The sequence below is a fragment of the Giraffa tippelskirchi genome, chromosome 14 (assembly GCF_054371585.1).
Source record: "Giraffa tippelskirchi isolate mGirTip1 chromosome 14, T2T-mGirTip1v1.2.pri, whole genome shotgun sequence".
Lineage (NCBI taxonomy): Eukaryota > Metazoa > Chordata > Mammalia > Artiodactyla > Giraffidae > Giraffa > Giraffa tippelskirchi.
The window spans coordinates 46,850,972-46,878,047 of NC_137288.1; the positions used below are offsets into that span (position 1 = coordinate 46,850,972).

General features: G+C 35.7%; 1 protein-coding gene and 1 long non-coding RNA gene across 3 annotated transcripts in view; one reads left to right on the top strand and one right to left on the bottom strand.

Moving 5' to 3' along the window:
• MIB1 (MIB E3 ubiquitin protein ligase 1) overlaps positions 1-27,076 on the bottom strand; it is a 99,579-nt gene that overhangs the window by 21,642 nt on the left and 50,861 nt on the right. For both annotated transcript variants that reach the window (XM_081562753.1, XM_081562754.1), the window contains 4 exons: positions 23,120-23,317; positions 22,129-22,280; positions 3,216-3,348; positions 1,092-1,178 (listed from right to left, as the gene is read on the bottom strand). In XM_081562753.1, the coding sequence (XP_081418879.1) occupies positions 1,092-1,178; positions 3,216-3,348; positions 22,129-22,280; positions 23,120-23,317 (570 nt within the window). The remainder of the gene's footprint in view (positions 1-1,091; positions 1,179-3,215; positions 3,349-22,128; positions 22,281-23,119; positions 23,318-27,076) is intronic.
• LOC145534688 (uncharacterized) lies at positions 11,901-17,820 on the top strand. The gene is made up of 3 exons (XR_014074871.1): positions 11,901-12,124; positions 12,522-12,687; positions 13,836-17,820. It is a non-coding gene; the product is annotated as an uncharacterized LOC145534688 (long non-coding RNA).

The window sequence follows — 27,076 nt, forward strand, 5'->3', positions numbered from 1 at the left end:
TTTTTTCTCTCCTTTTAATTTCAGATATGTGAGTTGGTATATTTTAAGTATTTCCAATAGGACCAAATCACAATACTCAAAATTCTTCTGTTATTTAAATAAATATGCATTTATTTATTTCCATTCCCTTTGGTCAATTTTCTCCAAATGTATGGTTATAAGGGTTATAAGTCCAAACACCAGAGAAATGAAGACTTTCTGGCACGAGAATTTTAAATAATTATAAATGTGAAGTGTTTGCTAAGTTACAACGTCTTACATATAATGCATAATTGATATACCTCAACAGATATTTTAAGCAGTAAATATAAAACTTTGCTTTAACAAGTTCCCTAACCTTTCTGCAAATGTTATCAGAGTTTTAGAAAAACACCATACAAAGAAATCAATCTCAAGCATACAGTCCTATCTGTTTTGGCAAATTCCTATTTTGCTCTTTTTTTGTTCACTGTGTTTAAAAAAGATTATATAAAACGTCTCTGTAGGTCAGTTTCTCAAATTTAAATCTGCATCAGAATTACGTGGGGGCCTGTAAAACCAGAGATTGCTAGTTCCCACCGTTGGAGGTTCTGATCTGGTTGGTCTGAGATGGGGCCCAAGAATTTACTTTTCTGCCAAAGCACTAGGTGATGCTATTGCTGCTGCTTCAGCCTCCAAACTTTAAGAATCACTGCTCTTCAAAAAACTTTAAACAGATCATCTTTCAAGTATTTGATCTGGAATCACCAGATTAGTAAAATAAAAATACATATGCCAGTTTCTTTGAAATGTCTGGCAAATGTCTAGCCAACGCCTCTAATTACAGTTCACTCTCAATTATAAAAATTAAAAGGGAGTATACTTTTAAAAAATGTATATGTTACTTTGAAATTCTCTGATTTAATATTCCAGGAATTTACAAATCCTGACAACAAAATTATAAAAACTCTAAATATAAGAGTTAAGATTTTTCCTATTATAAATTAAAACTCTTTACCCAACTGATGTAAAATACTAGCCTAAAATCATAATTTTACCTCTAACTACACCTTCTGAGAAGCCTAACAACATATCATTTAAAACGGTAAGATTCACTTTAGTAGACACGTTACCCTCACAATCTGAGTGTGCTGCCGCTCCACGGCAAGGTGGAGGGCCGTCTGCTGGTTCACATTCTGGATGTCCAGGTTTGCGTTTCCCTGAAAGAAGAACATACAGTTAAATGTGACAAGAGGGAAGCACATAAACTAACTCTCTATGAGGAACCCATAACACTGGATGCTGCTGACCACGCCCCCTCCAAGGGCTAGACCTTGCAATACTTGGTAACAGATGTGGATAGCAGGAAGAAGTGGTGGGACAGCAAACTTTCTGAAATAGAAGGGCAAATTTAAAACTATTTTTATTGTGGTGATTCCACCTAAGGACAGTTATAGGACAAAGGACAATACAGAGTCAAACACAGCTTCCTTTTAATCTCCATTACAGAGCCACAGACATAATCAGCTCATTTTAATTAAGTACTTCCTGAAAACGTATTAATGAGTCTTCATATTGTACTTGGAAATTCAGGAGACCTAGAATGTTAAAGTAGGTCTGAGAAAAAACAACAAAGTTAGAGGACTTACTCCAACTGATTTCAGTGACTGATTACTATAGTTACTAGTTATTACTTCAGCTCAGTTACTGGTTACTATACAGCAACAGTAACCAAGACAGTGGGCTTCCCTAGTAGCTCAGCTGATAAAGAATCAGCCTGCAATGCAGGAGATCCCAGTTCAATTCCTGGGTCGGGAAGATCCCCTGGAGAAGGGATAGGCTACCCATTCCAGTATTCTTTGGCTTCCCTGGTGGCTCAGCTGGTAAAGAATCCGCCTGCAATGGAGGAGACCTGGGTTGGGAAGATCCCCTGGAGTAGGGCATGGTAACTCACTCCAGTATTCTTGCCTGGAGAATTACCATGGACAAGAGGAGACTGGCGGGCTGCAGTTCAAGGGGTTGCAAAGAGTCGGACACAACTGAGTGACTAAGCACAACCAAGACAGTGTGGTACTGGCTTAGGTCAGTAGTTTGGGTTTTGGATGAAAAGGAATTTATCATAGTTAACAACATTCTAAGAGAATTAACTTTAATAATAAAGTCTTACAATGGCAGGGGAAAGGCAGTTTAGCTTCTGAACTATTTCTTTCTTTAAATGTCTTTGTACAGACTGTCCATCTTATGATCTAAGACCTAATTACACATAATGTACTATCTACTAAATTTCCCTGCCATTTCATCTTCTTAACTAGACTGTAAGTTCCTTGAAGTCAGGAGTCATAGATAATTCTTTGGAAACTTTAGTGCTTCCCTATGCCATATGCTTGGCTGAAGCATTTAAAAATTTTGCTGAATATACCAAAACATCATAAAATTGCAATCAATAGGTTCCCCTCAAAATCCAAGCTCATAAAAATGTAGAGGTTATCTTATTCCTAAGATAAATGAAATAACTAAGGTGAGCCTACCCTGCTATCCAGTCACAGATTCAAGGGGTCCAGCCGTTGTTGAGAACTGTGTCCCTAGGTCCTAACTGCAACCTGGTGTCACCTGGTAGCAACTCGCCACACTGGTTTAGACATCAACATACTGGTTCTTGATGATATAGCTGAGTGACACTTCCACAACAGTGGTAGTGATTCTGGAAAATCCCTTATTGATGCCTATTTTGTTGGACCAACTCAGGAAGACTGTGCAGAGAGAATACTGGAGGCGTGAAGGATCCACACCCACCCTACCCACACCCTCACTACTACTTCCCTCCACTGATGCACCACTGCTAGGCAGAAAGAAGACTAAATTCATACTATAGCTGAATTTGCACCATCATGGGATTTTACTGTAACCTACTAGTGAGTAGTTCAGTTCAGTTCAGATGTACCACTGTTAGGCATAAAGAAGACTAAATTCATACTACAGCTGAATTTGCACCATCATGGGATTTTACTGTAACCTACTAGTGAGTAGTTCAGTTCAGTTCAGTCGCTCAGTTGTGTCTGACTCTTTGCAACCCCATGGGCTGCAGCACACCAGGTTTTCCTGTCCATCACCAACTCCTGGAGCTTGCTCAAACTCATGTCCATTGAGTCGGTGACGCCATCCAACCATCTCATCCATAAGTAGTTGATGAAGTAATAATAAATCAATGATTAGCAATGACCCAAAATTGTTAACAATTACTGAACTGCTTTTCCTACCTGATGCACCAACAGTTCCGCCACTTCTACATGATTATTAAGGGCAGCCAGATGCAAGGCAGTATAACCATCATCTTTCTTCTCATCCACAATCCACGGTCTCGGTAATTTAGACAATAAAACACGCATTGCGCTGAAAGGCAAATTTATATTAATTTGATATTTAGTTAAATATTTTATTATTTTCTTTAGAAAAAATATTCAAAAGAAACTCTTAAGATCAAATGAAAATATTCCTCTTTAAAGAAAATTATGCCCTTAAGAGACAAACAGAAATTCAAAATTTCTAAATCTCAAATGCACAGCCCTTTGACATTTTAGGAGATAAACAAATTATCACTGTTTGGAGAGTAGAATGAAAACAGAATGGGAGTGCTACAAAGGGGAACACTCTGAGAGGGAAAAAAAAAACCAAAGGTGAAATATACCCTAATAAGGACATAGTTTGAAGTTGTGGAATCTCTTAGGTTCAATCGGAGAAGCCAATGGCAACCCACTTCAGTACTCTTGCCTGGAAAATCCCATGGACAGAGGAGCCTGGTAGGCTGCAGTCCATGGGGTGGCGAAGAGTCGGACACGACTGAGTGACTTCACTATCACTTTTCTCTTTCATCCATTGGAGAAGGAAATGGCAACCCACTCCAGTGTTCTTGCCTGGAGAATCCCAGAGATGGCGGAGCCTGGTGGGCTGCCATCTATGGGGTCGCACAGAGTCGGACACAACTGAAGCAACTTAGCAGCAGCAGCTTAGGTTCAATTAGAGCAGTATATACTAATAAAAGAGTTAATGAAGAACAACCAGGTAACAAGAGTTAATTGGGAAAAACAGTGATAATTAAGACAAATTTTATGTGGCTGACAGATTATCATGAATTCTGCAGAGTTAAAAATCTGATATATGTCATTTAGTAGTGCTAAATCTAGTTGATACTGAAACAAACAAAATGGCACTCATATATTTAAAATTTACAATATGATAACCAAATACCTCCAAAGCAAAAAAAAAAAAAGAAAGAAAGTTATCCTGCTGCTACTGCTGCTGCTAAGTCGCTTCAGTTGTGTCCGACTCTGTGCGACCCCATAGACGGCAGCCCACCAGGCTCCGCCATCCCTGGGATTCTCCAGGCAAGAATACTGGAGTGGGCTGCCATTTCCTTCTCCAGTGCATGAAAGTGAAAAGTGAAAGTGAAGTCGCTCAGTCGTGTCCGACTCTTAGCGACCCCATGGACTGTAGCCTACCAGGCTCCTCCGTCCATGGGATTGTCCAGGCAAGAGTACTGGAGTGGGGTGCCATTGCCTTCTCCGAAAGTTATCCTAAAGAGCACCAAAGATTAAACCATAAAAGATCAGGTGAACTAATTACTGAGAAACCATGCTTTGTAAAGAAAAGGCTAGTCTATCCCCAAAAAGGAATAAGAAGCAACTTTTCTTACCATTCATCAGTAACTTCTCCTAACAAAGGGTTTGTGTGGAAAACTCATAAAATAATTTGGGAAAAATCTAAAAACAATTTTTTTTTAATTTTTAAAAAATTCAGGAGAAACGTCCCTTAGTATCTGCCCACTAATTGTTTTTGTTTTTTTTTTAAAAGACTGACACCTGAGATAATGAACGGCTTCTATAACAGTACTGGACTTGGCACAGACAACATTGATATATGTATTAGATACTGAATGTTCCCCCACACCTAAAAAAGGCAGTAAACGTAGAAAAGCTTTTAAAATTGTGTCAATAGAGTAAAAAGGGCAAGAAGTTAACAGTAAGATACATATTGGGATAGTTTTTCCTAAGGTGACACACAGGAGAGAAAAATCTGAAACAGAAATATTTTAAATGTATGGAGAAACAGTCTGAAGATGCAGAATAAGAATGCGTGTAAAAGAAAGTGTTAAGTCTCTAAAATAATGAAACTAAGGCCTAACGTAATGCAGAACATGTTTCCTTAATAGCAGTGGTCCATGAATCCCACATAGGAAGTCCAAGACATCTGAGAACACGCTTTGGAGGATCCATGAATCTCTAAAATTGTACTCATATCTGGAAGTTTATAGCTTTTATCAGATTTTCAAATAGGTTAATGACCCAAGGCATACTGAGAATCAAAACTTAAAAGACGGCCTTCAGTGGTTGTTACTGAAGTTAAAATCACTGTCCATGAATGACAGACTTCTTTGGAAATCTGTGGAAGGCGAGGAACCATTCCCTCCCCCAAAAATGCACATAAATATCTTTACATATAATTTTGAGGGAATCCAAGTTCCATTCACGGACCTCATACAAAGCTGAAGATTCTTGCTTTAGTTCACTTTCAGTAATTGTAAGGACTTTAAACTTCCCCATTCAGTGGATTAAAATAAAATACTAGAAATTAGGTCGATTTTGACTCAAATTCTTAACAGGGAACAGTTAAGTATATGGTACAAAAATATACTACCAAGTGTTTGGATTTGGCATAATCATGAGGCTAAAGTCATACATTATCTACTACCTTACACAGTTGACCTTGTGAGAAACAGCATCTATAGTTTCATGACTCTTTTGGAGAGTTTTGAAGATATAAGTACTAAATCATGTGAAAAAAGTTGTATTGAAAACAAAACGTAATCATTAAAAATAATAAGGTAAAGATGTGGGGGTCACTTTCTTGGGTTTTTATTGTGGTTGTGCCCCATGGTATTAAAGATGAATCATAGTAATTTTTGATTTCCCATAGAAATGTGTTATATTGGCAAATAAGGTGAATACATCAGATAATAATTAAGTAAATAAAACAAATGGATAATTACGGAAAAAGAGATTTGTAGAAGAGGCGATCGAGAAGTCAAATCGGTGTAATAGATAGATAGAAAAATCACCAGAACAGAATTATAAGTAAAAAGATAAAAATCATGTCTTTTTCTTTTTTTGGAAAATAGCGATTGGTTAAAAAGAGAGTGAAAAATTATTCTCTATGAAGCCTGGAAAAAGAATGAGAAAAATAATCTATTAGTGTATCACCAGCTTTACCTGCAGAAAAAGTTCTGTGACAAGAATCCCAGCCCCTGAATTTACCCTCCAAAAGAATCAGGAGAATGCTATCAGTTTTCAGTACATCGTCACATGAAAAATAATTTGACATTTTTATTAATGTTAGTGTTAGTCATCTCTATGGGCCTATAAAGTCATATGAAAAGAGTTCTGCAAGAACTAAATGAGATAATGTAGGTAAAATGTTTTAGTATAGTCTAAAGCTCTTCAATATAATAGTGTTATTACAGTTCTAAGTTTATAGACCTATAAAGTACACAATACAAATTTCCCTTTTCTCCTTCCCAAGAATTCCTCCTGTATTCTGGATTTTGGTTATTCTTATTACCATTTAACCAGCCACCCAAGTCAGAAATATGGGAATCATTCTAGACCCTCTCCTCCCTTCTCACTCCTGCATTCAATTTGTTCTGCTGACTTTCCCTTTTAAAACTAAACTATTATTTCCTAGGGGCCCTAATATCTTTTATATAGACTTTCATTACCTTTCCTCTGAACATCTGTAATAGCCCCCTTCCAAATTTCACACAAATCTACTCATTTCACAATTTATACCCCTTTCACACAAATCTACCCATTTCACAATTTTCATAAATTCAAAGCCATCAGCATTCAAATAAAAAAAGACTCCCTTTTACATAACTAAATCTTTTTAAGATTGGTCTTGACAAAATTCTGAAATACACTTTTTGTTTTAATATACTTTTAAAAGAATATAAGACTAAACTTACCTTTTGATAACTGAATTGTAACAAAATCAACTCCTGATTAAAATGCTGTACGTTTTGGAGAAATACTGCAGATAGCCCCAAATCAAAATTAATGCAAAAGTCAACAGCTAGCTAGGAGTGGTCAGATTAGTTTTTGGTTTTGCCATTTTTAAATAAACTTTTAGATTTTAGATTTACGGAAAATTGTGAAGACAGTATAGAGAGGTCCTCACCCCTACTGTTAATACTGTACATTAGGATGATACATTTGTTACCATTAAGGAACCGGTATTGACAGTTGTTAACTAAAGACCATACTTCACTCCAATTTCCTTAGTTTTATTTAATGTACTTTTTCTGCTCCAGTTGTCGTGGCTCCTGAGGCTCCCTTTCACTGTGACAGTTTCTTAGACTTTCCTTGTTTTTGATGATGTTGACAGTGTTGAGGAGTACTAATCAGTTGTTTTCTAGAATGCTCTTTGCTTGTAATTTGTCTGATGTTTTCTGATGATTACAACTGGGATTATGAATTTTGAGGAGGAGGTCTCAAAGATAGTGCCATTTCATCACATCAAGGGTGCACACTATCAACATGATTTATCTGTCGATGTTAACAATGACCATCTGGTTGAGGTAGCATCTGTCCACTTTCTTCACTGTAGAGTTGCTCTTTTTCTCCCTTTCTCTACTACAGAATAACAAGCTACACTCTTTGGAAGGAAGTCACTATAGGTAGCCTACTCTTAACAGGTGGAAAGTAATATTCCACTTCCTTGAAGACAAGAGTATTCACATAAATGATCTGGAATTCTTCTATATTGGAGATATGGGATAGCTCAATTTTAAGAGCAACCTATAACCTTCTCATCTTAATTAGGAAGTTGTTAATTAATGTTAGTTCTTGACCTACTGCCTTTACAAAAAGCAAACAAAAACAACACAACACCTGAAGAAAAGTCAATCTTTGGGCCCAGCCTGCAGTATGAGCTAAGAGAAAAAAAAGAACAGTCTCTGGTCCCCTTTCCTTCATGTCCAGAGCAGTTCTGAATGGTCTGTATCCTTTCCTCCCGTGGGGCAGACAATCTGAGGACCCCACAATATAACCAATGAATGTCAGCTGTTCCCCACAGCACCTTAGCTAATTAAGAGGATTCTGTTGTTATGCTGTAAACAATGAGGCCCTTAGAGTTGCTGAGATAAGGGTGTTACCAGTTCAATAAATCAATAATTTTACTCAGCCAACAGACTCTCACTGGTAGAGCACTGTATGAGATTTGAAGATACTTTCCCCAACGTTCAAACACTCTTCTTTATTTCTCAATCTGGTTGTTTTCCAAAAGGTTAAGGACATGGATGGTTTAAGGATAAGATCTTACTACCAGTTAAGCAGGCATTTGTGAATAGTGCCAAAGAAGCATTAAGTTCCGGAACAACTAACAGTGGTGCCGAGCATAATCCTTGGCACATGGTAATACTCAAACGTTTGCTGAATGATGAACAAATGAGTTCTAAGAAGCAGAGGGGACAAGCAGCTGTCTGCACTGGTATGTAACAGTCAAATGGCAATGGCTCCATTTTTAGGACCTGCCATGCTTCGCAATCTTTCTTCAGAGATGGGCAACATTTTTCCAAACAAACCATAGTAGCTAAACTGAGGAGGCCTTACATATTAGTATTACTGAATGTAAAAAAGACATTGAAATAACAGCACATATTAGGGGTTCAATAAATTCTGAGTTATTGAACAATCCCTCAAATATAATTTAAGCATGTTAGTACAGAATCCATAAAGGAACCTCCTAAGAAAGTTGATAAATGTCAAGCAGAAGTTCTGTAGGCCATGCTAGAAGCAGGTTAATATGGAACAGTTTGAACACCTCTTTATTCAATACATACCCACCCCTATCTAAATGGATGGAGACAAGAATGCTATCTGTAATAATCATTTTAGCAAATGAGTATGGACAGTTTTTATTTTCTTTCATCTATTTATAGGGCTAAGCAGACATGACTCAAATGTTAAATTTTAAGTTTTTTGGTGTGCTTAATTTTGTTCCCCACAAACTTTTTTTTTGACAGATATCATAATTAAAAGGTTCATTAATTTAGCTTAAATTCATTAACTAGGAACTTGGTAATGCAGCAGAAATTAGCTCAAAATGATAGATAGGCAATGACAATATAGGCTGCACAGGTGAAGACTCGATCATTCTTAAAGTAGGACAACCAAAATGATATCTTCTACACTGTAAGCCAGGAAAGCTATTTTACTTATCTTTATACCCTCTTTGTTCACCTAGTATGAAGTGCTCAAAGTTTAGTTGAATGGAACAAAGGAAGAAACAATCAAATGAATGGTCATTTTTCTCAGCATACTGGGGCCAAGAATGCTCAACATGCTACATTTCTGGTATAGGTTCCAATACGCTAGAGTTCAGGCCCTAACTGCTTGCATTATTATAAACCACAGCCGCGGCAGGCACAGGGGTAAAGATCTAAGTCTGTGAAGCCAAACCACGTGGGCTCACATTCTGGTACCAGCAAACAAAAGGGCTGGTGACTTGAGCAGGGTACTTACCTTCTATGCCTCAGTTTCCTCATCTATAAAATGTGTAAAAAGTCCCAAGTCCTATTTCGTAGGACTGTTATGGGGACTTTAAAGGCCTTAGGAAAGAGCCTGTCCTTTCATACGCTATGTAAGTGTTTGCTTGAGAGGTGGAAAAGGAGGACTTTCACTGCTACAAAATGGTCAGGAAATATGAGGTAGTTTAGAAATTTGAAATTTAACCTATCTTGTACTATGAGATGCATCATCTTCTCACAATGTGTCTAAAATTATTTCAATATCTAGGAAAGCTTGGCTCTGTAAAACTGCCCAAATATCTATAGAAGCATGCTTTATGTCACTGTTTTAAAACAACCATTCAAAATAATTAAACTGCTATGTTATCAAAAATGCTAAAGAGAAAAAGGACGTCAAGGACGAATTACTCTTGTAGGAGAATGAGCTCAGAAAACTGATAACAGGTTTTATTGGTTCTTAACTCAATCAATGGATGTGAGAGATGGACTATAAAGAAAGCTGACCACTGAAGAATTGATGCTTTTGAACTGTGGTGTTGGAGAAGACTCTTGAGAGTCCCTTGGACTGCAAGGAGATCCAACCAGTCCATCCTAAAGGAGATCAGTCCTGAATATTCATTGGAAGGACTTATGCTCAAGCTGAAACTCCAATACTATGGCCAGCTGATGAGAACTGACTCATTGGAAAAGACCCTGATGCTGGGAAAGACTGAAGGCAGGAGGAGAAGGGGACGACAGAGGATGAGATGGTTGGATGGCATCACCGACTCAGTGGACATGAGTTTGAATAAACTCCGGGAGTTGGTGATGGACAGGGAAGCCTGCTGTGCTGCAGTCCATGGGGTCGCAAAGAGTCGCACACGATTAAACGACTGAATTGAACTGAATCAATACTTAAGAGACTATATATGAATTAAGAACAAGGTACAGTTGGTTTCTCCTAGGCATTCTTAGGTTTGTTAGATCTTAAATTGTACCGCCATAGGTTTGCGGAATTTGATGTTAAATTTTTTTTTCTCCTTGGTTAAAAAATAAACCTCAATATTAAAATTTATGGTGATAAAGTTTAGAACAAAAGTATTTTCCCCTTACAACATGTGTTATGTGACAAAGTTACAGAAGGGATTCCCTGGTGGCTCATCAGTAAAGAATTCATCTGCAATACAGGAGACATGGGTTCGATCCCTGGGTCAGGAAGATCCCCTGGAGAAGGAAATGGCAACCTACTCCAGTATAATTGCCTGGGAAATCCCATGGACAGAGAAGCCTGGCAGGCTACAATCCACTGGGTCACAAAAGTCGGACTTTGTGACTGAACAGCAACAACAAGTTACAGAAAGGTTAATGACTATTTTGAGTCTGTAATAGAGTGTGAAATGATCATGCCTAAATGCTATTTCAGAAAAGTAAAGTGGAACAGCAGTGTAGAAAGGAGAAGAAAAACCACTTCACATTTGAAAATAAAGTAGAATTTAATTAATGCATTATAATAGTTATGTAACTATACATAGTTTCCATAGAAAAGTAACATAATTACTAAAAAGCATTCTAGACCCTGTTTCTCACCTAATCACTACTAAAAAATTTATTAAAACTGACACTGAATTAAAAGTTTTTTTTAATTTAAAAGTTTTAACTAGCATTTCCAAGATTTCATTTACACATTCCTCCTTTCCTCATGAGTGATCTCTTCACCTTCAATATATTGGTTCTACTTACCCTTTCTACATATTTTTCCATTCAATTATTATTTATTAAATTTAAAAAGAATGTGTAGCAACGACGAGCTCTAAAGGTAACACTACAAAATCCCTTCAGGCCTTGAGCTACGTAAAATATCATTATCCTGCCTTTTTTTTTCTTTGTTTACTGATTTAAAAAAAAACAGGTTATGAAATATATTTTGGCAGCAGAGCGACTTTACTTGTCCCATATCTGTCCAAAGACCATCTTGCTACTAGCCAGGGTAATATTTTTTCTCTTTCCTTTTTTCGCTGCAGTGCTTCTAAGTATAGTGGCAGCCACATCAGGCTTTCCTAGCCTCAGCGCAAGCTCAGTATAAATCTGGGATGTGTAAGTGGAAACATGAGAGACCGCTTTATTTGGCAGTGCTTTGAAAAAAAAAAAATGCAGGACAAATGGCAAGGCAGTGTTTGGACCGCAGGATGAATAATCAATAGGCAGAAAGCAAGATAGAGGCTTCCTCAGCTTTTGGATCGACAATCGACAGCTGAGAGACTATTTTTTGCTATGGTTGACTAAATATGGTCAGGGAAGAGAGAGGCACAAGAGAGCCTGTTTGCCTGGGAGTGCATGTTTCAAATGCTTAGCTGCCTATAAAGCTGTAACAGTTCAGCCTGTGGCCACTGAGGGAAGAATATAAGTTAACCTCTGTAGTGACCATGTGGAAGTCCTGACCTTGCTTGCAGACTTGACCTCTGGATATGACAAGGTAGCTTCAATACAGATCTACCATCTAATCCTGGCAACTAAAAACAAACAAACAAAAATTCCACAGCAAGAAAGATGCAGAATATTTCCTGAGAAGTCAGAAGACCCCAGTGTCCTCTGGTGGGCAAAGGAAACAGGGTGAATGTTTACAGTTATTTGGTGGGGGGGAGTGAGGTGTGTTTTGGGTTTTGCTGGGTTTGTGTGTGTGTGTGCGCGTGTGTCTTTTTTAGATTGTGAAAGTAACCTCCTCTGCAACCTTTTCCCCATTTCTGAAGCATTCCATCTGAGCAATTAGCGAGGTGCATTTTCTTGGCCATTGAAGCAACCTTTCCTGGTTGCTTCACTTTCTATACACCAGACACAAGGTACTCATATCCATGCAATACCAGTAATAGGACATTCCAAAGCAAATGGCCAACGCTGACTCAATTTTATTGAAGGTTTTTTTTTTTTTTTCTGCCTTAAGGAAAGGCAGAGAAAAAAGATGGCTGATATACTTTGCTTGTTCACTTATTTTCCAAATTTATCTTAAAAGGTGGGGTCCTGTGTTCACTGATACTTCCCCTTTACTTCCCCCGGCTCATGAAAAGAAGCGCTGATTCAGCAAATAGAGTGACGAGCCGATCAAGATGAGATGGCTGCTACTGGCGTGACTCTCTGGGTCATTCTCTCTCTCCCTGCTCATGACACTAAGTTTACAGGTAACACAGCACCACAGGACTGTACTTTAATGGAGGCTTATGGTTTTCTGCATGCTTAACCTATTATCGACTCAATACCTGCTTTTATTGTTAAATTCTACCTGGGCATAGCCGTTTCACAATTCAAGCAGAGACCTTATGCAGTGTAAAAAGGAATGCTGTTCAAATATCATGACAGATAACTCAATGTCAAACCTGCACAAGCCCATTCCTGTCTTTTACATTATTAAAGAGTCAGTCTTTACTGTTTCAGACTAAGTGGTGATTCTGTATCCCTAGGAAACGGCCACCTGCCTTCAGAGCATACCGTCTTTTAAAAACTATTAACTCTTTCAAGGTTTAGTCAACCAAGAAACTTGGGAGATCACAAAATGCTTTTTGATGCTTCCTCTGATAGCTGGGCACAAAATTAAACCAGAATATGGATGATGAAATTCAAATGTTGCATTGCTGAAACTGCTGTAGTACTGGACCATCTCCTGCTACATGGTCCTCTGCTCTCTATGAGCTACAGTCACTTCTTACAACAGGCTGGAGGAATTCTACTTTCCGTGTCTTTTATTCCCCCTCCTCTCTCAGATCTGAAATTTTCTTATGGTCTTCTTATAAATTAACTTCTTAATGCCACAATAATAAAAGGCAACTTACCAACTATAATTTGTTTTCATGCTAAAGGATCAAGCTAAAACCCAACTGCTCACTAGCTAATACCTTTCAATTCTTTTAAGTGTGACTTTGGAAAACTTGACTGTTCTGGTACTTATCCTTCATATTAAAAAAAAAAAATCAAAGTATCAGAACTCACCAAAATTAGATATTAATTCTTCTATCTAAATTTATATTTAACCCAGACAAGACCACCAAACTGCAAAAATCAGGTAAGTAACTAATAAGAAAGGAACACAGAGGTTTTCAAATGATCATGAGTTCTTATCTGTGACCTTAAAAACAAAACTAACAAAAAAAATTATCATTAAAAAAAAAATTCAGTTTCATTCACACTCTAAAAAGATCCAGTTTTTCTCCTTGTTTTTTCAACTTTAGAGTCAACATCAGAAGTAGTACTAATTGGTTAATTATTAAGTCTTTAATAAGATATTTAGCTGGTAAAAAGAACATGCACCAAATTAATTAATGTCTACTTGTAGGTTCTAGAAGCAAACTACAAAATAAGAAGAAATTTGCTATGAAGACTATGAAGAAACACTAGGCTGATCTTACCAATTTCTGAAATACACTCTGTAAATCCCCACTGATTCAAGGGATCTCTCTCAAAAAGAACCAAACCAGGACACGGTTCAACAGATAACTGGTCAATGTTTAGAAGTGTATGTCCACCAAGAACAAGGAACCATAAACGGCACTAATGCCATGCCTCAGGTAAATCTGTTATAAAGTTTACTCTTTGATATTCTCTGCAAATAATCTACCACTGTTCTCCATCAGTAAGCTGAACATTTTACTAAAAAATGGGAAAATAAAACATTTCATCTTTTTACAGCTAATAACTTAGTAATACCTACTCAGAGTACATACTTCTTTATGTACCCATATGAACATATAATGCTATGGAATGTAAAGAAGTATGTATTTTTGGTAGGCAATAAACCACCAAGAGGAAACTAGACTGCAGCTATGTGAATGACCTTCATATGTTAAATTAACCTATCGAAGAGGTGACCTTTGGCAATACTAACACCAGAAAATGTACCTACTACTTTCAGATGGAAACTAAATGTTGCTGATTTATATTTCATGAGGAAAAAAGTTCTACTGAAGTAGATTTAAAATTAACATGGAATTCCTTTTAAATCTTTAAAGTTTAAAGCATATTACATTTTCCATTTTTAAATTAAGTACTCACATGATTAAAATTTGAATACAAAAGAGAAAACAGCGATACTAGTACAAAAAAATGATACACATGACCCATTTTCTGTCTCTACAATTTGATTTTAATTTAAATGTATCATATTAGTAGGACTGACATTTAACAAAAGCTGACTTCATTTGCATTTCAACAGCTATTCTTCATATTTTGATATGAAGAATAATTATAATTAACAATATAATTTAATTATAATTTAACAATATTAGAGGAATTCCTGAAGCAAGTTTTGATGTTTTAAGTTTTCTTTCTGAAAGCTACAGACACAGTTATAATTTTAAAAGACTATCTTTCAAGTAAAATTCTACTGTTAAAGAAAAAAAAGTGGTCCCTGTCCTTCTCCCTAATCCAGTTTCCACTTTCACTGCTAGGTAAGTATTTAGTTTAAATCAAGACATACTATTTATTCAAGAAAAATGATAAAATTTTGGGAAATAGGTGTAAATCAATAGGGCACATTGGTCACAGACTGCCAAATATTAAAATAAATTAACTTATTATCTATACTATCCTTGAATTTGCTTTCTCCCAAGAGGGCACATAAAATGGAACACTATAATCATGAAACCAATTTATACAGAAAGAATAACCATCTTTTATTGGTACCAGGCAAATATAATTCAATTTTTTATAAACATGATAGCCTACTGTTTATAGTATGCTAGAGATATTAAAATACATTTTGCATTTTATGTAAAATTTCTTTTGTATAATATATACTTATACATTGATAAATATAAATGATAAAGCTCTTAGCAACAATTTGTAAGTAGTACCTATTTTAAGCTACTATAATAGATTTAGAAAAGAATATTCATATATTCTAATAATTTCTTTTGATTAGAGTATTCAGACATATGTCATCACATGTCTAAATTTTTTATCACAGTTGAATAGAAATGGTCATAAGGTTATCCATGAATTGTTAATTTTCTGTTTAATAAGACAACTAGATAACTGTCAAAAGGTGATTTTCATTTAATCAGCAGATTAAAAAGGAGAGAATGACTTACATATAAGCATAGAAGTTATAGAATATTTATTGGAAATTACAGAAAGTTCATTAATTTTAAAATTTTACATTTTCAAAGAAAAAATAGCAGTTCAAAGCTTAACTCACTCAAGAATAGACCTTATTCCTGATTATCCACAAACAGGATGGCAAAGCTTTATATTCCATTCATTAAGTTTAACTTCACACGCCCTAAACATCAAAAACTGACAATATACACCTCAAAAGTAGAGGTTCCTCTATGAAATTACTCAAAGAGTATTACTATATCTACGCTTTATAATAAGCAATTATATTCACCATTCTGTAAGTATAAAAGTTTTTAATAATTATTTTAAAACATTCCAGCAACTAAGAATCATGTTGCTACACTATTAAGAGCTTACAAACCTTAGAAAATGACAGTATCTATTATTCATTTGAAAAAGTATAATTATACACTGATTCTAGCGCTTACAAGTTAAACTTAACATATCTAAGAGTATTTTCAATCACTCTAAAATGTCACATCTATCACTTAGATCAGCTGTTCATTTTTAACTGAGTACATATTAAACTCTGGGCATCTGCTGACACTGGTGTAACTCAAACATTTCAACTGTCTCTCTGACAGGGATAACAGATGCTGACATTATCAAATGCTGTACTATTTTTTTTTCCCCCTGGCCTCTCTTGCCCCGATATGGCCAGTATATGAAACTGAACTGCCGTCCAAAGCACACTTGAGCAACTGGATCTGCTAAACAGCTCCCATATAACTAGTAAAAATAGAAGTCAGTTTTATTGCTATCTTCAGCACTTAAGTCCAGGCAATTTAACACCTGTTTCTTTTCTATTAGAATAAATGATGGAAATAATTGTAGTTACATTAATTTCACCAGCATCATGATACCCTTCAGCCAACAGATGCAGGATATACTTAATACGAGAGGTGTTTGAATATCGCCTGAATTAGTGTTGACCTTCTCCCAGTTTGGTTCAAAACACATAACTACTTCTTTACTGTTTATATTTCAGTGAGAGCACTTACCTTACAGGCAAACTTTGAACAGAAGTTTTATTTTAAAAAGATATTTTTTTCAGAAGACATTCCTTCTCAATACTGAAATTCCCTTATAACCAAAATTTGCTGTACTGAGTTTTAATGGTAATTTTCATACTCAAATTCATGATTATTGCTAACCACAATGTATTAGTAAGCAGATAATGAGAAGTAACCAGGCAATCTGTACCCAAAATGATAGAGAATTCAGTCAAGGAACTAGACTTTTATAAGAGTTCAATTATTAACGTATGGTTAGTAACACTACATAAGCAAAAAGAAAGAAAAATAAGCTATCATGTGTGGCAGTTCCCTCAACACAAGTCTAAGCAATATACTGAATACACGTGTGATCTATTTATAAACCAAAGGGCAGAGGTACTTTTTTTTAAGGCCATTCATCCTTCCCCCCTTGTCAGCAACTTGCTGTTAGTCCTTAAGTATTATGCTAAAAAAAGAAGTGGTGGTAGAAAAGTGTGACTGACTAGCAGTACTCTTCCCTAACCTATTTCATCTGCTTATCTGGTTTACTGCTCAAAGATAAATAGAAAGCATTACTCTGATACACATCAAGGTCTATATGCTCTTTTTAAATGGTGCTGGTTTTGAAACAGGTCACTGTCTAGATTTAAGAATTCAGCAAAGGTGTTAAAAAGAAAGATGTTCATTGATAACTCCTTAATGCACTAACAATGTGCTAAAGGGTAAAGACTACTGCACGACTGGAGTGGGAAACAGCAGGAAGAGTGCCTTCAGAACAGAAAGTTTTACAATCCATGACTGAAATACTGATATGAGATTCTCTTAACATTTGAGGAAGGACCATACTTATAATTTTACAAATAAAAAAATTTTTTAACTGTTTTAGGTCCCCAGCTAGCAGCACGGCAATGCTTTGCTAGAGCTGGTAAAATGGAACCAAATCGCCTCTTCAATGGATTTGGTCCCCTTCAACCAGCTGTAGCTATGCATTGATTACTACAGGACAGCCAGCGTTTTCATTTATCATTATCAATCACATGTCAACTAATTTCAACTTATTTAAATTATTCAGATTGTGGTTTAAATCAAATAATTTGTAACTGTTAATTCTACTTGGAAGAGCTATAATAGTATATGATGTTAATAAACAGTTTTACAAAAAACTGTGTGAATGATGTAAGGCTTTCAAATAAAATTATTTTATTCATTTATGGTCTCTGTATTAAATTTCTTGTCCTTCAGAAAAGAAATGATATTGAAATGCAGACTGTGCCACAAAATTTAAAAAAAAAAAACTTCTTTCAAATAAAGAAAATATCTGAGAAGGTCACCTGAAACCGTAACAGGAATGCCACAGTGTGGACATGAACATATTTTAAATTAAAGAAAAGTATAACATTATATGGGTTTTCCTGGTGGCTCAGCTGGTAAAGAATCTGCCTGCAATGAGGGAGATGTGGGTTCGAATGGGTTGGGAAGATCCCCTGGAGAAGGGAAAGGCTACCCACTCCAGTATTCTGGCATGGAGAATTCCATGGACTGTATAGTCCATGGGGTCACAAAGAGTCGAACACAACTGAGTGACTTTCACTTCACTTCACTTCATAACATTATATAAAACAATGCTGAGAAATGCTGAGTCACTATCTTCCATATGATTAGCAATTAACTGACTGCTATTGTGAAAAAGGAGACAATGACACTGCAGAGCATTTGGCAGACACTTAAACAGTAAGTATGTAATTCTTCTGATACTGAACCAAAAGACTTTAATCCTCAAAAAAGGAACAAAATACTAAGCATTGCTACCTTTTACTTATAAAGATATTTCAACTCTCCAAACCTGTTTCCTCAGTTATAAAATGAGAAGACCTTTTTTTAAAAATAAATTTATTTATTTTAGTTGGGGGCTAATTACTTTACAATATTGTAGTGGTTTTTGCCATACATTGACATGAATCATCCATGGGTTTACATGTGTTCCCCATCCTGAACCCCCCTCCCACCTCCCTCCCCATCCCATCCCTCTGGGTCATCCCGTGGCCCCAGACCTGAGCATTTGTCTCATGCATCGAACCTGGAATGGTGTTCTGTTTCACATATGATAATATACATGTTTCAGTGCTATTCTCTCAGAACGTCCCACCCTCACCTTCTCCCTCAGAGTCCATAAGACTGTTCTATGCATCTGTGTCTCTTATTCTGTCTCGCATATAGGGTTATCGTTACCATCTTTCAAATTCCATATATATGCATTAGTATATTGTATTGGTGTTTTTCTTTCTAGCTTACTTCACTCTGTATAATGGGCTCCAGTTTCATCCATCTCAATAGCACTGATTCAAATGTATTCTTTTTAATGGCTGAGTAATATTCCATTGTGTAGAGAAGACCGTTTTTTCTCTTAATTCTGAGTTAAAATAATTCCTTCTGTCTTACGAGACATCACTGGTTAGTACCAGGAAAGAAAAGTCAATTTTAAGAATAAGAAATCTGATTAAAAAAAAAAAAGAACTCAAGATAACCCAGCTTACAATTACAACAAATAAATAACTTGCATCATCTTCTCATACTCTTTCATGTTCAATTAAAATCATCCTTTATCTGGCAATCTACAGTCACAACTGCATAAAATGACTTAAGCAAATAGGAATAAAGAAGTCATGTAACTTTAACTAAAGCACCACTTTGTTGTAGAATGAAACTGTTTATTTTTTTCTCTTTTTTTTATGTCACCTGACACCAATTATCTGGTTGAAGGAGTCACTGTTACAAATTTCCAGAGGAATTCTCAAGAATTAAAGAAACAGAAGTAGTATTTTTCCCCTCCTTGGTTTAACATTAAATATACTAGCCTGCTCTCAATGTGCTCAATAAAGTTAAACAATTCAAAATATTTAAAAGATACTCATCTCCTAAACACCTTAGTTTTTAATCTACTTTAAACTTTATAACTTAAAAATATTGTATAACCTAAATTAAATCCCCTCAAGAAAATCTTTTTGCCAATTCTAACTTGAATTACTTGCTCTGTATGAATTCCTGAAAATTTCTCTATAGAGTTTTGATTTTAATTGATTATATACTCTTGTGATATCTAACACTGTCCTGTCAAATTAAGACTAACATGTATTGAGTCCTCACCTATAGTCAAGGCATTATGGGAGATACACAAATATTTGTGCCCCAAATTTTAACAGAAAGAAACATAAAAATGCACATACTAAGGGACAGCACAAAGAAGATAACTGCAGAAAACAATACAGAACAAGGAAGTATAGGGCAAACAGAAAAAAATTTCAAAGATGAAATCTAAGGCCTTAGGGAGAAAGTCAGTTAAGGGCATCGTAATGAAATAAAGTGCTTAATAAATGAAGGAAAAGAGCAGAAACTTTTAGAGAGAGAGAGTAGGACAGTATAGCTGAAGGTCAAGGTGGGCAGAGAGATCTTAATTAGTGGGAGATAAAAGATAGGCTCATGACACACAAGTCAGCTTGATGTATTGCTATACTCTTGGTTAAATCATTCACTGTCCATGCATTCCAGCCTTACCTCACATACAGCCCATAATACAGAGAATATAAGGCAGCTAAGATCAAATGATTCTAAAGTCAAATAGACCATGCTCAAGTTCTAGCTGTTTCACTAGGCAGCTGCATGACCTTGAATACAAGTACTGATAAATTCATTTCTTTATAAGCCTCATATTCTTCATCTATAAAATGAGGACATTAACACCTGCTTTCTGCTTCAAAAAGCTGTTCGAGGGATTAAATGAGATAATGCATGTCAACTACTTGCATTTGGTAAATCTATCATCACCACCTTTTATTTGAAAGGCAGGGAACATATAATACTATTTTCTCTCCTCTACAATGTCAACATTAAATATTTGAAGTGTTCAAATATTTATAATTTGAAAAAACAAATCAAGACATAACTTAAAATATGGCCATTTATTTCATCCTAGATTATATACCTATTGTTACAGTACCAACAGTCAACTTCAATAAACTCCTTTTGTTCTCTGTGCTCACCCTCTAGTGGTGATCTTAAGAAGCTAAAAAAACAACAAAAAATTATTGTAAAAGGAAACATGATGTAAAAATGCAATATGGAACCAAAGAATAAGAATCATGGTGTCTACAGTTAATAATATTGCATTGTATATTTGAAAGCTGCTGAGCAAATAGATCTTAAAAGTTCTTATCGTAAGGAAAAAATTCGGAACTATGCATGGTGATGGATGTTAACTAGACATACTGTGGCGATCATGTCACAATATATACAAATATCAAACCACTATTTTTAACAAATGATATTAATATAATACAGTGAAGTGAAGTGAATGAAGAGTCGTGTCTGACTCTTCGCGGCCCCATGAACTACACAGACCATGGAATCCTCTAGGCCAGAATACTGGAGTGGGTAGCCGTTCCCTTCTACAGGAGATCTTCCCAATCCAGGGATCGAACCCAGGTCTCCCACATTCTTTACTAGCTGAGCCACAAGGGACATTAATATAGTATCATATGTCAATTACATCTCAAATTTTTTAATTTAAAATTTTTAAATTATCAAAATAAACTTCCAAGTAAACATCTTCCTCAGTCAATACACGTGGCTTGATTCAACTATAAACACAAGACATCTAATGAAGAATTTTCTTTTAAAGAGTTTATTTTTTATTATTATTATTACTATTATTATAATTATTATTTTGGGGCCTCACCATGAGGTAATTCCCTAACCAGGAGCTGAACCCAGGCCCTTTAGCAGTTAGAGCACAGAGTTCTAACCACTAGATCCCTGGGGAATTCCCCAGAATTTTCCAAAATGCTTCTCAAGGTAAAGTTGTTCCAAAAAATTCATTCACAGAAAGTTCTACGTTAAGCAAAGCTAAGCATTTAGCTTCAGAGGATCTGCAGATCCTTAATGAATTTTATGACTTCCCAAAAGTCTTTCTCAAACTTCACCAACAAGCACTTTTTTCAGTAGATCACCTATTACCCTAACAATGGTTAGAAGACATCTGTATAGAAGTTTACAGTTAATTATATTATTAATAAAAAATTAGGTAACTTAAAAGTTTTTTAGTCGAAAGTTTAAAAAAAATAATTACTGTGCAAATAGACAACTTGGAATAAAGAAAAAAAAACCCAGATAACATGAGGTTTTGGTAAGAGGACGCCTGAGAATGATCTTGAAGACACATAAATCTCCAGGTGGAATGCATTTTAATTAAACCTTTAGAATACAAGCAAGTATTCCTGATATCTTATACTCATATTTAACATATATTTAAATAGTCATTTCCTGATACTTGTATTAATTTAACAAAAAAAAAACATATAAAACTAATCTATTTAATGAAGACATAATTTCCCCAGATTTTAAAACGATTTAAAATATTAAAATAAGCCAAAATCACTTCCTTATAAGCATCAGAAAAAGAGAGTTTGCAACAGAAAACTATTTTTAAATTTCATAGGAAACAGTAAAAGGTGACATCTTTACCTGGGGTTTCCTCTCAGTGCAGCATGGTGTAGAGCATTAAACCCATTGTTGTTTGTAATGGTAACATCTGCTCCAGCTTCTAGAAGAACTGCCAGGATGTCATCACGTTTCTTACTTATTGCATCATGAAGAGGAGTATCGCCTTCAGAATCCTTTTTTTTTTTTCAAAGTTTTAAGAGATTTTCATTAGCTCTTCTTCAACTAATTATTATATGTAAAGTTAATTCTTATAATGATCTACTAAGCAAAGAAAAACAGAAGCCATATCCAACAACCAGTAATAAAACATGCTGTGTGTTAAATTTCAAAATGCAGGCAAGAAACACTAGCCTCACTATAGTAAAGAAATTTCTAGTCAATCTAGATGGACAATACAATAAACATGCTACAGTTTTCCAAAGAAAATAAAAAATAAAAGCAAGGAAGTATCCTCAAATACAATCAAAATCTTAATGAGATAGAAAAGCTGACCCGCCAAACTCATTAGCTTACAACGGGCCACTATACCACACTCCTACCATTAACGGTTACACCCTAAAATTCCATACCTATTATAAAATCAATCCTAAAACTCCATATATATTTTCTAAATCAGAAAATCTTCCAAGACTAGATTAAGGACTAGACCAACAATCTAAGATAAACTAAGCTACAATTAAAATAATTTAGACTCCTCTGAAGTAACTAATATGAATTGCTGAAGCTCACTGTCACGGTCAATAAAGTTAAATCAACTCCTAGCTGATATTTTTACAAGTCCCCATCACCAACTCCCCCATAGAAAATCAATTTACTGACACTTTCTTAACAAAGGCTTTTCTAAGAAGGAATAGCTGCCAATTTTATGGCATTCTGTACCTTTGGAATCTTTCACTATGACTGATCATACAGAAAGGACTGATAACAAAGGAATGTTTGCCACAGAAACTAGTATTGCCATTTAAAAGAATCCTGGAAATACCTGCACAGTATAATTCTTTAATGGTTTTACCTGAAGACTGGGATGACAGCCAAAGTCCAGTAACGTCTTCACCACCTGGAGGTGACCTTTATTGACAGCAATATGAAGCGGTGTCTGCCTGCGCTTGTTTCTAGCGTTCAGATCAGCGCTGCCTCGGTGCAGCACTTCTATAACAGCTCCTTCATCTCCAAAAGCGGCATGGTGAACAGCTCTATCGCCATCTTTATCCTAAACAGCAGCATTAAGTCTCAGTCAGTGAATGTTTCAGAAGGAAAAAAAAAGTGATGCTACTATATTAATTCATCAAGAACCAGATTAATGTAAGAAAAGGAAACAGAATGGAGCCATAGAAAACTAGATGCTCATTTGACTAGTGGTTAGCTCCAAAGATAAATTATGACCTGGATTATTATATCATGCACACACATACTAGACCAACAGTTAGATCAGAAGTAGTCTGATTCTTCAGCACTCCTAAATTATTACCCATGATGGTAAGCCAACATTAGAAAAATGTTAGATCACAACTATATGAAGTTTTTTCATCCAAAAAATCTTACACAGACTTAATAACATAGAAATTATACTAACAGTTGTGTAATTTAAAAAAAAAAGAATGCCAAACAGTATGATCTCAACCAGCTTTAAGGGGGAGAAATACAACCTCATGTTAACACTGGTTATCTCTAGCTGATGAGCATACACTTTTCTATATATTCAAGAACAGAAAAAAATGATTAAGCACTTCATTTAAAGATAAAAATGAAACACAAACAAGTGTAATTCTATACATCCAAACTGCCAAAACTATTTTAGAGGGATCCAGTAGGTATGCCTCACCTAATGTTGGCATATTTCTGAGGAGATGAGAGGTAGAAAAGGACCCAATTGCTTAAATGTTTCTCAAATGTAAGAGACTGCTTTTTTAAAAAAATGCTTGTATTGAACCACAAAGATAATATACATAGTCCATACCAGAAAGAGTCTCATTGTTAGATGCAGATGAAGAAGGATATTATAAGGGTACTGCTTTATTCCATTTACTTCTGGTGTAAGCAGACTCTCAGACCTTCTCCAACCCACGGTAGACCCTGGCGGACTCTAGTTTTTGCAAGTGGTTTGAAAATCCATATTGCACTGGGGCTTATCTGACCTACTTTCCAAAGATAATGCAGACAAATGTAGTCATGGTAAAATACATTTAAAACAAATGAACACAACAGTTGCTGAATTCAAAATAGCTTTTGGTCTTTGCATATTTTCTCAAATAGATCCTAAAAGTAAAACTGCTCAAGCAGGAGTCCACAATGGCTTGACAATCATTCTTAAAATTAAGAGGCCAGGAAACCACAATTCAGAACTTCTCCTTTACTAATATTCCAGCAGAACAGGTTAGGAGTTTTTGTTACTTCTCAACCTTAAGCCAAAAGGAACTAGCAAACTACCACAGGAAAGATTAAGGATTCAACTCTTGTGCCTCTGAGCAGTATTATATCTAAAATTCCAGAAAAAAACAAGCTTCTTACAAAAAAAAAAATATATATATATATGTTTGTGTGTGTTTCTCTGGTAACACATTTCAGTATTTCAGAATCTTAGATTTAAGATCTTCCTAACTTCCAGTCTAGATTCATTTTCTGTTATAATTTTTAAGCCTATCTAATGGTACTCCTTCCATTAAAAATGAGAACATCAATCCACTGACACTCAATGAATAAAGACAGGAACTATTTATGAAAGGTACCATATATTGATGACTGTTAGAGAACTGCTACAAAAACCCTTTAATGCAGGTTCCATCAACAATTTGCTTATGTTAAAAAAAAAAATACCTAAAAAATTAAAACCCAAATATATATGTCAAAGGTAAATACATAAGGAAAATGTAAAGATTTTGGAAAATACATACATGCTCTAGAAAACAACAATTAATTTCCAGATTTGTATTCTAAACTAGAAAACCTCACTTGCACAACGACCATAGCTTTCAGGTTTTGTTGCTTTCTTCTGAATTTATCTTAAGTATTTCAAAAGGCTTCAAACAATGAGATCTTTATTCTGTCTCTGATACTGCCACCAAACAAGTTGTTGAGGCCCAGCAAAACAGTTCACTTCCAAAAGGTGATCTAAACAGACCTGCAAAGGGGCCTCAATTTAAATCTAACTTTGATCTTGGTCCTTTCTACCCTCTTCCTGCCCTTCGTTTCCTCCCAACCTCTAAAACCTGCTCTTGTTCCGCCCTCCCCTCTTCTGACTGATAAAACCACAAGCTGTACAGTCAACACATCAGGACCTATCAGTCATGCTCATCTACTTCCTTTTGCTGAACCCCTACAGGCAAGCACCAAATTTGATGGCTTTCACTCTTTAGTTTAGGCTCTGTTCTCTCTTGTCCAATTCTGTATCTAAGTGATTCAGGCCTTCTTTCATTCTCATTCACCTGACCTACTGCCATAGCTCACCCAGCCTTCTTACTCCAATCTATTCTTCATACAAAAAACAGAATTTTCTTTATAAAACACAAAATTTATGTTTAAAACTCTTTCATGTAACTCTATAAAAAACAAACCTCTTTTAAAGCCTACTTCTGTGAACCATTCCAGACTCATCTGCTGCCATCTTCCCTCACACATAAAACTAACTTAACTAACTGACTTGACCCCATATGTTCACGTGCTGCTCTCAGACTTCAATGCTCTTGTTCATTACATTATTGGCTTGAAAAGACACATTCTTTAAAACTCAGTTCAGGCAGCTCTTCTCTTATGAAACTGTCCCTGACTCTCACAAAATTAGTTTAACTCTAGTTTCTAATTTATTTTCAGCAAATTATGTCAACTATTTTATTATTCTCAAATATAATAAGTAACATCGCACCTCATCTTATTTTCTGTAAAACTCATTTAATTAATCAAGATGCTGGTATCCTGATCATACTTAAACCTAAACAGACTATGTGGATGTGTGTTCTTTCATTCATTCATTCATTCAGTAATCATGGACTAGGTGCCCACTATGAACTCAGTGCTGTTTTGGACATAGAGATATAACAACAGGCAAGACAAAACTCCTGTCCTCAGTTGCCATTCTAGTGGGGTAAAGAGAATATTAAAAATGAAATATGTAAATAAAATGTAAATGTTTGGTAGGAGGAAATGCCAAAGAGAAAATACCGCAGGGAAGAAAGACAAGACAGCCAAGCGATGGCCCCTCCCAGGGAAGGTGTGAGTAAATAGCTGAGAGAAGTGAGAGAAGGCCCTGAAGACATCTGGGGAAGAGAAGTGCGAGGAGTCAGCACAGTGGCAGCAGGAAGGATGCAAGTTGTGTGAATTCTGGAAAAATTTCACAGAGCCAACAGGATTCAGTGATATTCCAAATAAGGAGTATGGGGAAAAAAGAGGAATCAATGACAATTCTTAAGACCCAATCTGTGCAACTAAATAAATGTGCTGATAAGGGAGGACTATAAAACTATGATATGGCCCCTTTAAAAATCTGACGTTTTTTCTTTGGGCAATCTCAGATTGCACTCTGCCTTCCTGCAAAAGGCACTTTAAGGACTGTTTTCTGGGCCTTATATTAATAAATCAGATCTTTTCATGTTTTTAATAGTGTCAGTATTTTGGGGTGGGGGAGTGTGTAGGGAAAGGGACGTGGAAAAGCCTCTAGCCACGTGGAAAAGCCTCTAGCCACAACCTGAACTAACATGGATCCCTAGGAACCATGTATGCTAATTCCTAGAGCCATTCTGGAGGTTATTATTCTGAGTCTTGATTTGTTTTCCAAAAAGAATTTCCTTGAATTGACTAGTTTTAAAAGTCTACTTGCCCATTCCTTTGCAGATTACAGTTAAATACAATGCTTCTACAGTTCTGTTTTCATTAACAGGATAAACATAATCAGAATTAGCATCTAGGATTTGTTTGTTGTTTTTGTTTTTTTGAGAAACTGCTAGCTTTCACTGAAAAGAAAAGTCAAAGTGAAGTC